Source organism: Patagioenas fasciata, chromosome 8 (assembly GCF_037038585.1).
Source record: "Patagioenas fasciata isolate bPatFas1 chromosome 8, bPatFas1.hap1, whole genome shotgun sequence".
Classification (NCBI taxonomy): Eukaryota; Metazoa; Chordata; class Aves; order Columbiformes; family Columbidae; genus Patagioenas; species Patagioenas fasciata.
The window spans coordinates 24,513,508-24,526,618 of record NC_092527.1 but is presented as its reverse complement, the minus strand read 5'-3'; the positions used below and the strand labels follow the sequence as shown (position 1 = coordinate 24,526,618).

The 13,111-nt window shown below is 40.6% G+C and overlaps 2 protein-coding genes across 2 annotated transcripts in view; one reads left to right on the top strand and one right to left on the bottom strand.

The window, feature by feature from the left end:
• Nucleotides 1-1,701, top strand: part of WDFY4 (WDFY family member 4) — a 138,380-nt gene extending 136,679 nt beyond the window's left edge. The window contains exons 61-62 of the mRNA XM_065843261.2: nt 48-159; nt 1,240-1,701. Coding sequence (XP_065699333.1) covers nt 48-159; nt 1,240-1,306 — 179 coding nt within the window. The 3' untranslated portion in view covers nt 1,307-1,701. The remainder of the gene's footprint in view (nt 1-47; nt 160-1,239) is intronic.
• Nucleotides 1,702-10,112: 8,411 nt separating this feature from the next.
• The window catches only part of VSTM4 (V-set and transmembrane domain containing 4), a 39,114-nt gene continuing 36,115 nt past the window's right edge, over nt 10,113-13,111 (bottom strand). The window contains exon 8 of the mRNA XM_065843959.2: nt 10,113-12,707. Coding sequence (XP_065700031.2) covers nt 12,582-12,707 — 126 coding nt within the window. The 3' untranslated portion in view covers nt 10,113-12,581. The remainder of the gene's footprint in view (nt 12,708-13,111) is intronic.

Genomic DNA, 13,111 nt, shown 5'->3' with positions numbered 1-13,111 from the left:
CTGCCCCCAGATACTTTCTAAATATTTATTTTTAAACCACACAACAGGTAACAAGCATGGAAAACATCTTGTTCTTTGTCGAGAACTGAATCCCAGCCTTGCCTTAACTGGAAAACCAAGCAAGACCAGCCCAGCAGTGACAGCGCTGGCTGTATCCAGGTACTGTCCTTCCCTTTGCACTACAGCTGGTCTCCAACACAGTGCGCGGTGCCAGCTCAGGGCTCCACTGCTCTGCTCTAAATCAGCAGGTTTTTTTTCACTTTATTTAATCCTGGAGTTTGTGTAACTGCTGGCTTTTTGTCTTTTATGGTGCTGTCACTGTGGTTTTTTTTCTAAAATGTCAGTCAAATCATGCCATCTTAGCCAAGCAGTCATTTTGGGAGATTTAAGATGTTTAAATTTATTAAGTGAAGGATGTTGGGATAATCAGTGGTCAGAAAGGAGACAACCCAGGAGAAATAGCAGCTTTTGGCCAGAATAGTAGTAGAGATCAGTAGCTGCTACACTGTCCCTGCACCATAGAAAAAAACACTATCCTAGGAGTTGCTAGAGATGCCATCTCCTTAAAATGTAAACAAGAAGTTTTTGGACAAAGGACAACTTTGTTAAACTTCACTCAGTTTGCACAGCTGGCAGTATTTTAGTTTACTCAATCTCCCCCCTGCAGTTTCATCTGGCTGCAATATTTGTTGTTATCTCCTACCTCAGGATGTTACAGTGTACTGTAAAACAGTTGTTATCTTCCATTTCAAAAGTGTTGGCATTTTGATAGTTGTTAAAATGATTCCTATATTCTGCATGCTCAGATTTAGCGCACTTAGTGACTGTGATGTTTATATGTTTATATGTTTTGAAAGTGGGAAAGTTTGGGGAGAGGGTTGGTTTCATTAGTGTTGGTGGCACTGCATGTAGAGACTTCAGTGGCTGAAGCCATGATGTTATGTGCTAACAAGTCTGAATTCTGCATCTGGCCAACAGATTATTTAACATTCATAGAGTCTCAGAGAAAAGTAAGAGCTTCTGACCTGGTCAGATTGTCCACAGCTAACCCACTGAACTCCAGGAAAGTTTGGATCCAATTCTGAATTCACTCTTTGAAGTACAAGTCTTCGTCTACTCCACATAATTTTTCTTCGCATTTAACATTAAAGATAACCTACTCCCCTGAATGTTGCATCCTCACACGTCCTATCTGTGTCTTATTCATAAACATATTTCTCTTTTTATTTCTTTCTCAAGAAATTCCTCTAAGCTCCTAGTTGGTGATGACTGGGGAAGAATCTGCTGCTGGTCTATGGATGGGTAGGAAGAAATAGCCAAGAACTCTTGTTTTTTCAGCCTTTTGGATGGAGAGAAAATTACCCTTCAGTGTGTTAAAGAATCAGAGAAATCTGAAGCCTATAGTTGGGGACTGAATCTCAAAAGAATTGTTGGACTGATCCTGCAGCGAAATCTGATTGAAACCAGAGAATGGACTCCAAAGTTGTGAAAGACACTGACAAACCTATGCACATAGACAATGAGTTTTTGCTGTATTTGTCCTGAGAAAACTTTTGTATTTTAAAAGTTATTTGAGATACTGAATTCAACAAAATACTTTGTATTTCACAAATAATACCTAGCAAATAAAAATGTCTTGATTATGACAAAGAGCAATGTAGCTTAATAAAAGTAACACATTCTAATTTTAATACCATATGATCAGAAAATACTGAGGCTTTGAACAGATGTTAAGTGAGTTTGTTGCAGTATCTTTGTCCTTATTGACATACAAATTTGTTAATCGCTCTTTTTACTCTTCCTCCTTCCCTGAATCGTTATGAAAATGTATGCATGCCTTATAAAAAGCTATTTTGCTTGCCAAAGTGAAGGTAGGAATTCTGAGGTTGACAGCGACGCCTTTATCCAGCCCCATTGTGAACGTGTGTTATGGTGCAGTCTTTAGTTTCCTAATCTCTGTTTTTTTTCATAGTGAGCCAAGGCAGGCAAAAATACATGGAATGCGTGAGGATGAAGATCTGACACAGCTGGTCAACATATTCCTTTATTCTTTTCCTTCACTGCCTTCTTTCCTAGCCTTGTCATTATGTTCTCTGGAATATCAGTATATGAGACATACTTCTGGATTTACCTCACAATCACCCTGCAGGGTAGAAGCAGGTATTTGTAGAATAGGAAGGCTGAGGCCCTGGTATGGTAAGTTTAAGTGCCATTTGTGTCTCTAGTGGGGATGGAGAAAGTGTGAAAAATCAAACTCATTAACATGTTATGAGAATTCAAAGGAGCTAAACTGATAACTCCTCTCTCCAACTTAACTTGCTCTCTACTCTGCCCCTTCTTGACCTGAGTATCTTATCTAACACACAGAAGGATTGAGTAGCCAGTTAGGCAGAGTAGGTTCCTGAACACCACAGACTGGGTAAGGGCAGAGCCAGGAAAAACACGAAGGACATTATAGCTGTGAAGGCCCTTATATTCATACCACCAAACACAGCCATGAACAGGCGGAGCCAGGAGAGTTCTCTGATTTCCACTGCAATGGGACTGGTTAGCACTGCAGGACTGAAGCCCTGTGTGTGCTACACTGGACAGCCAGAGACTGAGGAACGTGAGGAACTGCTACATGCCAAAATCTTGGTGCTAGAGACTTGACAGCATTGTTATGAAGAACCTGGAGTAGAAGGTGAGTTGTTACCAGTTTTCCTCTAACTACATTGGTATTATTCTCCCAGTAGGGCATTGTTTTGCTTGTGACTTTTTTTCGAATTCTGCTACTGAATAAGCAAGAATTCCTATGGCAAACAACTTCCTTACAGACTGCTGAGACGTCCTCCCACCAACTTACCCCACAGCCTGCTCTAACCTCCACAGTGAGTGAGATACTTGCCTGTGGAAAATGTAGCAATTAGAGGCTAGCTCATGACACAGACATACAAGGAAGGCTGCCTTGCTTCTACACAGATGACGTGGCTGGTTTTCCTTTCTAACCCCCAAATGCATGACTTGATGACTCAAATAGTGTCCTTTCTGTGCTCAGTGAAACATACAATGAAAACAGGCCAAAATGCACTAAGGGTTTTGCAATCAAAGTAAACTTATGGAGCAAAGGTGAACCATGTCCATCTTTCCTTTTCCTGAGATCTGGGGAAAGGTCAATTGTCACAGAATTCAACAAAATTAAGTACACTGCTCTTTTCCTTTTCCCTCTGCATGTTCTTTAAAAATAAGCTGTGATTTGGATACACGTACAGCAAAACTTGGACTCCTGTCAACTGTGGATACAGCTTTACTGAACCATGGTAAAGGTAGCTAAGAGCTATGAAAGAAGCTCACTACCTGTGTTTTCATTTACCTAGTAGGAATCTTGATAGCTTGCTGTTTCCTCCTTCAGCCTTATCATGCAGGCTGTTTTTGCCAGTAGCAGATACTCCCTTTCCTAGAGCTGGGACTGGTACCTACTTTGCAGTCTGGACAGCAGCACTAGTGGCGCCAGTGCTCTAGACATTAACTTGACATTGTTTGGTATAAGAAAAGGCCACCTGTAGGCCAACTATGCATGGGTTTTACAGGCTCATCTCCTTGTTCCTGCCATCCATTCTCTTACATCTTCAAGAGAAGGACAAGGTGCATCAGCTGTTGTTTTGGATCATAGAGAACAAATCCAGAGTGTGCATGTGTGAATGGAAGTTAGCAGGTTAAGAATTGATGTCTTCCTGAGTCAAGCTTGGGAGTTGTATTTGGGAGAATATAAAAGACGTATGGATAGAAATGGGTTGAAATTTCCTCCTGGTGAAAATTTTGATTGGGACTGATTTGCTGTACAACATTGTGTGGTTAAGAAAGTTTTTCTTTCTTCTCTAGCTCTAGAGGATTTTTCCCCAGAGTAGTAAGTCATGGAGAGAAATGTATACTGTGAGTAGCAAAAGCACCACTCCTTGCTTGCAGAATTAAGGCATAAATGTAAGCATGTTGCAGTCATCAAATTTCCTAGGTCTGACTCAGCCAGTGTGCGTGACAGGGATAGAATGCCACTTGGTCATTTTTTTCAGGCAATCCTCTGTGACATTAAGTTTTTTGCTAGAAATTTGTAATATATGATTGAGCAATTAGCTATGAAACCAGCAGGTGCTGTTGTATTGGTCTCTTGTGTATTTGGTAAATGATGAACATCCATGAAATTCTGTCAGCTCTAGATATGGAGGCAGCTTTCACTGATGTGTAGACAAGGCTTGGTGCTAACTCAGGGGCAGTAGTGGTGCCTACTTGGTGGGTATCCTGATGTGGTACCAGTTCTCTAATGGCCACCTGGGATGTAGGGGTAGTGGATCTAGAACATGCTTGAAAAATTAAGCAAGTAGAGCAATTCCACAGCAAATACTTTCAGCATAACTCCATTGCTGCTGTAAGTGGCACAGTATGAACATCAACAGAGTATCATAATTATCTCAGAACTATCTTTTGCAAGGGGTAAGCAGCTGAGGGTGAAAATTACCCTTAAAAGAAATCCAATCCCATTAGGTTAAGAAATGCAGAAATAAGACACAGTCTTAACTCTGCCCCGTAGGGAAGCCAAGAAGAGAAATGTGGAACAGCACAACCTTTATGTGACTTTAAAAATCAGTTTAATCTAATCTTGGACCACAAACCCTGAAATGCCTCAATCACACTTATTTAGTTATTGCACAGACTATCTAGCTTCTTTGTTCAGCAACAGAAGTCTTATAAACGTTACAATAAGCATTAAATACTGTCTGATTTCTGTAGCTTTCTGTTGGCTAATAAATGCTAGTGAAGCAATATTTGCAGAGCTGCCTATGCACTGCATGGCCTTTGCATCCTCATAAAAAATTATTTGCTCAAATCTTTTTTTGAGAAATAAATGTAAGCTGATGTGTAACTCCCCCAGGAAATTTTCCCCTGTGATTGCCACTGTGTACTACTGTTCTCAAATCCTTTTCAGACAGAGATCTCAAGTTTGTTACAAGAGGGTATTGTAACAACATTATCTCCTTCAGCATCACCTATGGCTGTCACAAAGAAAGTTATCTGAGAGCCATATGAGCTAAAATAATTTATAGGAATATGCTCTCTTCTGCATGAAAATGCAGCCTGTCATGCTTGTCTCTCATTTTTCAGGAGTGACATCCCAAGGAAGTTGAAAAAGAATCCCAGAAAACCTCTGGACCTGATCCCAGCTCTCTTGTCTCCTCCTGCTTAGTATTAAGTACCTCTGAGCCAGGTAGCTGGAGTGATTTATTTGCTTATGGTCACACACATCACCTAGGGATCAACCAGTTGTTATAAAATGACCTTTGAACATCCCTTTGAACCCAAACTGTTCTATGATTCCATGACCACCAGTGTCCCTTTTAAGATGTGTGCACAGCAATTGCTGTCATTGAAGTCAGCCAGGCTGACACCAGGGAGGTGTGAGAGGCAACAGGGCTGGTGGAGGAATGCCAGCCTTCCTTATGCTTTTTGCCTGGCAGACAGGTCATCATCAGAGCTCTTCCCACGTGTCAGCAGGCTCCTGGAAATATGCCAGATGAAGTTTTTAAAAGGGAACCCCCTTGTTCCCTGCACTGGAGTTAAATGCCTTATGGAAACCTGGTATCCAGAACCAGGCGAGCCTTCAGCAGTACAGTGAGATCCTGGTGACCATTACAAATATTTGCTGTAATGAGTGCTGAGCAAATGTAGGCCTTGTGATGAGGACAGATGCATTATGTTCAGTGACCACTTTATGCGTTTCATACTCCAGTGTTGCAACCCTATGCATGTGGGGGTTGTTGGTGCAAGGCAGCCACTGAGGGAGCAACAGTGAGTTGCTGGCTGGGTGGCTGGACCTGAGGATGTTAGGTGAATCTCTGCCGTGGAAAGAACATTGTGAGCTGTTACTGATGGAGGGAAATCTCTTTTCTATGTGGCTGACTGCAACAGTAGCGTGGAAACTTTCCCTATTTCACATCAGAAATTGTCTCCTTGTTCACTTTGGGTGAGAGGTTCTAAGGACTTTACTTCTTCCTCGTACATCTGTTCCCTAGCCAAGAGGGACAATGAAGAATCATGCTCCCATGGCTACTTCAGTTTTGGTGGCATGCTCAGCTCCCATGTGGGGGAGCACAGGGATTAAGCCACAGGAGTGAACAGTGAAAATGCTCTTTGGCCACTCCCATGCTCAGCCCATTTCCCACCATCTCTCCTGGCTGTGCCAGTCTCAAGTGGAGAAGCGGTAACAAGTTGTATGTCCTCTGCCAACGCCTATGTCTTTTGTCAATGTCTTTATGTTCCCTCATTTTACTGACAGTGCTGAACTAACCAAAATAAAAGACAGTCAAGGTGGTGTCATTTAAGTTCCTATCTTTGACTGTCACAGTTGTAGAGCACCAAATCTGGTAAGCAAGCAGAAATCATATCCTTGTTGTGGCAGTGGGACCAGGCATGTTGGAAACAAGGTACTCCAGTAGTGTCATTGAAATAACCAGAGTTGCTGCCAGACTGTGAGGTAATTCGTTTGGGAAGGTGAAATCCTGATTTGTTCCGAAGCCTTTGTCTGGTGGCAGGCTGGCTTCTGCCTGTAACCTGGCACTTGTAGACATTGGTTGCATAAGGACTCGGTTGACACCTTGCTGGGTGTAGCAGCCTGTGGCGTTCATGGTACGTGTCTGGAGCTCTGGGCAGCCCTTGGCTCTTCAGAGCCCGATTATGAACTGAATATATACTCCATATTTGGGCTGCATATTTACAGGCCTTTCAGTGCTTGGACTGTGATAAGTGGGAGGAGGCCCACTAGAAATCTACTCAAGCAGGTCTAATTGTACTAAATAGAACGGCTCAGCAGAGTGGAAAATAGTCCTCATATATCTACCCGAGGAAGATAATGACCTTTTAAATAACAGAAGCAATTTTATTTCAATACCCCAATTACTCTGAACTCTCAAATGTCAAAGTGCTGAGCACTTTCAAAATAACTTAATTTAGACATTTATAGCACTTAGACACTGCTAGTTTCTTATCTAACCTAATTATGGGTTGTAGAGGAAATTGCAAAGCATCCCAATTAGTGTTATTTTTTTATAGTGATACATAGGAGTGGCCTTTGCCATTCGCTGTTGTCATGTGCCTAGTGATTTACTAATTTTGTTTTTTGAGTTAGTTTCCTGGCCATGAAGAGCTCGTCTATCCTCTGGTAGCTCATTAAGAGCAAGCAAGGAGGATGTAAAGGTAGAAGTGAGCATAGTTGTGTTTGCCTGAGGGATTTGGAGGGCATATGTTCCTGTGAGAGCAGAGCACTGTTGCAAGGCAAGACCATTTAAGGTGTAGAGGTGCCATATAGAATAATAATGACTGACTGTCAATCTTGTTGATCCTCTCTGATCTGAGTACTTAGGCCAGGATTCTCCACTTACTTGTCTCCCACAGGACTACTGCAGGGGAATGAGATTTGTAAAGCTGCTTAACAGGCTGCCTGAAAAATCCCTCCACAGACAGTGCTGAGCAATTTCCCATCTAGTTACTATGCACAGCAGGCAGAATTGGAGAAGGGAAATGGTATAGCAACACTGAGCAGTACCCAGTGACTCCTTATTTGCTTTTGTGGTAAGTGGAGGACACATGTCCAGTTACCATGTTTGCAGTGGTAACTGTTCCACATCCTCATGTGGTTTTTGCCCTGTACCTGTTACATGATGTGGTTTTGTGGTGTGCTCCCACTCAGTGTCAGGAGAGAACTGTTAGCAGTCAGAGAAGTTCTTGGAGGCCTTTTATTTTCTGAGGATAATCCAAAAGTATCAACAGCTAATTTCTCAAAGAAAGCCATGGGACTGTAGGTAGCTATGTACTGTAGCTGCTGTTAACTGTGCCCAAGACCATGCCAGCCCAGAACAGGAAAGCAAAAGACCCTAAAGGTGATCTTGTCTTGTGCAGCTCTATGTACAGAGCCCTAATGCACTGTTGTGTTCTTGTTCAATTCCTTATGGTAAAAATATTGCTGCAGACAAGATAGACAGGATTCTAACATGGCTTAACAACTCAAATCCAATAAAGTTTGAGTTTGACTCAACAGCTTGCACTGAAGTGGGGCACAGGGAACAGGCACACAGGGAGGTAAGAAATCCCTTTCCTCAGAGATTTTTTCCTAGCCAGGACAGGAACCCAAGTGAGTTTGCCTGGGGACTCTGTGCACACAACCTCCTGCTTCCTTGGTGTAAGATGTGGGAGAATCCCAGGTCCTGCACAGCAGGGAGAAACGCAATTGCAGTGACTAGCTGTGTTATGTACTAAAATGAAAACCTGAGCAGGTCTCAGCTGGAGGCTCAAAAAGCGTTAGCATCCTTTTTGTCTGGAATAATCTGTTAATCTTTTCCAGCAAAGTAGTGTTGGGAATTAGTAGTTGTTTGCATGAGGAAGACCAGACAGAACTGAGGTTAATTCTCTTTTCAGTATTCCTTTCAATACTCTTCAAATAAGGAGAAGGCTGATAAGGGGGGGAATGTTCTGTATGTCTACTGGAGAAAAGGCAATGTTTAGGGCTGTGGAAATAGGTGGTAAGGAAAGCATGGAACCTTATCACTGTAAGTGTCTAAGAGGTTAGACCAATGAGACTACCAGGGTAAGTCAGGCTGAGTTGGCCCAGCATTGAGATGAAGAGATAGACTAGCTGATATCCCCAAATCTCTTCCAGCTCCTTTTCTCTTTTTCCTGAGATAAATCACACAAACTCTGAGTCTTCTGTAGGTATGCAGTCTTTCAATCCACTCTACTTCCTAACCAAGGTAGTAAAATGGAGTGAAACCAAGTGGTGGAACAAAGCACAACAAATGAGTATATTTCAGATTGGTACAGGAAACTCAGAAGAGTAATTGTTATGCAGTGGAATGTAGGGATTTTATGCTTTACCCTGATAGGTTAGACTGAACCAAAAAAGATCCTTGCACCCTGATGTCACTCACCAGAGGTGTTTAGGATAAGTCCTCAAAAAGTAGAATTTGACCTACAAATCAAATATCAAATGAGACCTGACCTGGTCTGAGTCCTGCTATGCCACCAGAACCTGCCCAAGCCTTGGCTGAGGACACAAGTTGATTGAACCTCTTAATGAAGAGAACCCCACAATTATGTTACAGTTACTCTAAAACCAATAATTTGCTTGTAATTACAGAGATAATGTCATTCTGACCACACCTACCAATTAGAAAGTTGTAATAAAGAGTAATAAAACACCTTTGCCTTGGGCTGCAGAATCAACCCCCACACAGCCCGTGACACTAATATGATTTACTCCTATTTGCTGATGGAGGATTCTGGTAATAAAATTTAATGTGAAGGAACAAGGTGCATTTAACCAAAGCTGTAAACATCTCTAATTCTATTTAAAGCTATAGAGTGCAGTACATTAACATTTAACAATCTGCTACTAAATTGGTGTGAGACTAATAGAGCTGTATTTGTTAAAATTTTAGCACTAGGCCATGTTTTATCAATGACAATGGAAGGAGTAACCAAAATAGTATGACTCAGCAGACTTCAACGGCTACTTAATAAGGTATTAAGAGTCTTCATGGGAGCTACTGTCATAAAAGAACAGTGGACCATATTCAGCTCCACTGCTGTTCTGTTGAAGCCAGAAAGAGTTAGGCTAGAGAGGAATTCAGCCTTGTGTTGCCTGTTAGAATGAGCTAAATCCAACTTATACTGCATTTCTCCCACTAAAGCACATTATACTCAGTGAGTGGCTTTGATACTTAAAGATGTACAATTAATTGAAAGGTAAATGACGATGCCTTTCTTTCTCCAGTCATATGATTTGACATTATTAAATCTGGGTGGACACTGCATAAGAAAATGCATAGGAATGTCTGCTCAGGAAGATGGGTGTTCTCTAAGTAGTATTTTTGGCTTCCTTTCACTCAGCTGATCTGCTGCCTTTCAGGACTCAGCTGTCATCTGAAGTTATTCACAAATGGAAAACATTTTAAAATAATGGAATTTTCTGCAGAATGAAAAATTCAATTCCCAGCCACTGGGATTGTCTAAATGCTGAATACAAGATAAACACATAACCTTAAATTGTTTCCCTGCAAGCAATAAATCCTACATAGACTGAGAGAACCTATCTCAATAAAAAAGGTAATTTATTTAGCTCAATTAACTATTATTTGGGGGAATTACATATCAAACATAAACAAGAATATATAGAGTATTAGTACACAAAGAATGGTATTCATTAAAATACTGGGCATAAACATACAGTAGAGGACTTTACTGAACAACTTTAGAAACTTTAGAAAGTTTTCACAACCAATGTGTCAGGGGTTTATTTCAATTCCAAAGGAATCACTAGTAAGTTATATACTTTTCTAAGGCCTTCCTTACAGATGTCTGCATAAGAGGTGTCCTCTCTGAACAGTAAGTCAATCTGGCTGTTCCAAAATTGATCCCTGATTGTTTGATCAGTCTTTAGCACCAATTTCTTTTTGATCAATGAGTTGGTCGCTGCTGTCACTTGAAGTCCATCACCACATCCAAGAACAAAGAAAGATATCATGCTCTTTTGGTGGGTGATTAATCTCCTGGGATAATGAAAAGGTGAAACAAACATTTCCTTGACAGCTCAAAAATGCAAACATTAAACATGCAAATAATTACTAGTAAACGTATTGATTAGTGGCATTAGTTTGGAAAGAACTGTTTTAATGAAGGACTAGAGTTGGAATTATTACTGCATATAATGGCTAGCCTGACAAGCTGTTCTTACATTTCTTTTTTTTCATACAAGAGATTTTTATCTAACATGGAAGCAGGTGACTGCATTTTACTTTTGCACATCCTGTCTCTAGAGTAGAAGATTATGTATGCTGCCTAATCTCTACTCCTGTTCAAGAAAGTTAAAAAGCAGTTTATACAGACCCACTTAAAATGGTGAAACCCTCCAGTAGGCAGCAGCGTACCATTTCCCATTGTTGCCTGTCCCCATCCCTGCATTGTCACCCTGCCCTCCTCTCCTTTGCTCCCATGAAGTAACAGGAATAAGGGCATGAGTGTTCCTGTGATGGCTCCCAGCTGTGCTCTGAGCCCTCCTGAGAAGTTGCTGTATCACTAAAAAGGCCTGGCCTGTAAAGGAGGAAGCAACTCAGATCACCTTGGTTAGGACTGCAAAACGCAAGGCTTTCAAGTGCTACTCCAAAATCCACACTGAATACTGCTGAATGAGTGGACTGTGAAGGGGGTCCATCTCCGACCTGGAGAGGACCTGGCACATGCCAAGTATCAGATCTCCAGAGCCCAATGGTGAAGAGCCCATGCTTTTGCATCTCCATTAACTCTGTAGTTACTCAAGGGTTAAAGCTTCCCAAGTGTTTAAAGATGTTGAGTACCCACCTCTCCCTGAACTTTGGTGGAATTTGGGCATTGGAGATTTAGGAGCTTGAAACACCAGTCCAGCTATCCTTCATAACTGAAATACCATGGATGTCACAGAATAGCCCATTTTCTGTGAATGTGTGTCAATGGAAAAGCAAGAATTCCTTCTCATTTACTAAGGTGAGGAAAGAGAAATAGTATTTTGTGCAGGGTGTTAACGGAATCTGCTCTGTACTAAGGAGCAGCTGTGTGAGTGTTTCCTGTATATCAGCAGTTCAATGATACAGGCCACAGGAAGAAACTTTTGCAGATTTGGGAGCACCAGTCTAGGTCAAGGCCAAAACTGTATCATGGTTCTGTCAAAGTCTTTTACTCCATGTCAGATTTTTCCTATTCCTAGTTAAAATTAAAAACAAACAAACAACAACAATAAAAAACAAACAAACAAAACCCAAACTAAACAAAACAATAAAACACCAAAAACCAGAAAATCCTGGAAAATGTTCCTAAGCTATAAATATTCTTCCTCAAATCATTTGGGTTTAACTATGAATTCTTCCTTTGGATTATTCTGAAATGTTTGACTTCAAGCACTAACAAACAACTTTACTAATAGTAACATGAGTTTTTAAAAACAATGTCATTTAGAAAGAGAATTTTAAAATATAGAAACCAACTATTTTGACAACTATTTCTGCAGGGGGCAGAGAAAGCAGAAAAAGTAATTTTAACTTTTCTTTTGGTACAGAAGAAAAAGTCTCAGCTTTACTGGGTTAACATTTTCCTGATGGGAAAAACAACATTAATTTGATAAATTTTCTGGTCGGTGGTTTTTGTCTTCAGAAGCAGACTGATATGCATGGATCATGCCGCTAGTACTCCTGAGGCTTGCTGAGATGTCAATATTTGAAGCTGGACATGTCACATTGGCTTCAAAGATGGAATAATGTTCAGTATTGAAAATGTCCCAGGTAGAACTTCAGTCCATTTTAAACAGGGGGGCTGAACACTATGAACGGTGTCCCTGGGATGTCAGTTGTAGACCAGCTGCTTTTTCTATGATTACTTTCATCTACATTTTGTTTAAAATTCTCATAGAAAAATAGAAGTGCATGAATGGAAGTAAAAAAATAAGGACATTTGCATGATTTTTATAAATAAACAGCACAGCAAGAATTAAACAGAACACAGGCAAAGGACATTTATACAGGCATGAACTACTACAGCTTGTTCTCCTCAAAGAGTATCTGCGCATAGACTGTTGTACTGGGAATGCCTTTGGCTTCCTGAATTGGCTTCATAAGTTCAAGTTCAGCGTACGTTAAATTCTCCTCTGCGATTTTCGGCTAGGAAACAGAACCAACAAATTACAGTTATAATATCATTACCACTAAATGTATAAGATGCCTTAAATATTCTATAGAATAGGGTATATTTCTTCTCTCACACAGTAATTCTACTCTGTTGTTAATCAGTTTAGTTCATAGAAGATGAAATAAAAATAATATTAAAAAAGAAACAAGAAATAGTAGGATTTTCAGCTTTGTTTCCAATTTCTTCTTGTTTCTTAAATGCCAAATGTTTTAATTGGACAATTCAGATATTGCAAATTTGAAAGATGTGCATTAGCAAAATGTTTGGCTTCTTCAGTCCTAATTTTCGCAATTTAATTTTAGTTATTGCACATTTCACAATTTTAAATATATATGGCAGATTTTCTTCCCAGCTGTAAACCTTGGACCAGTTACTT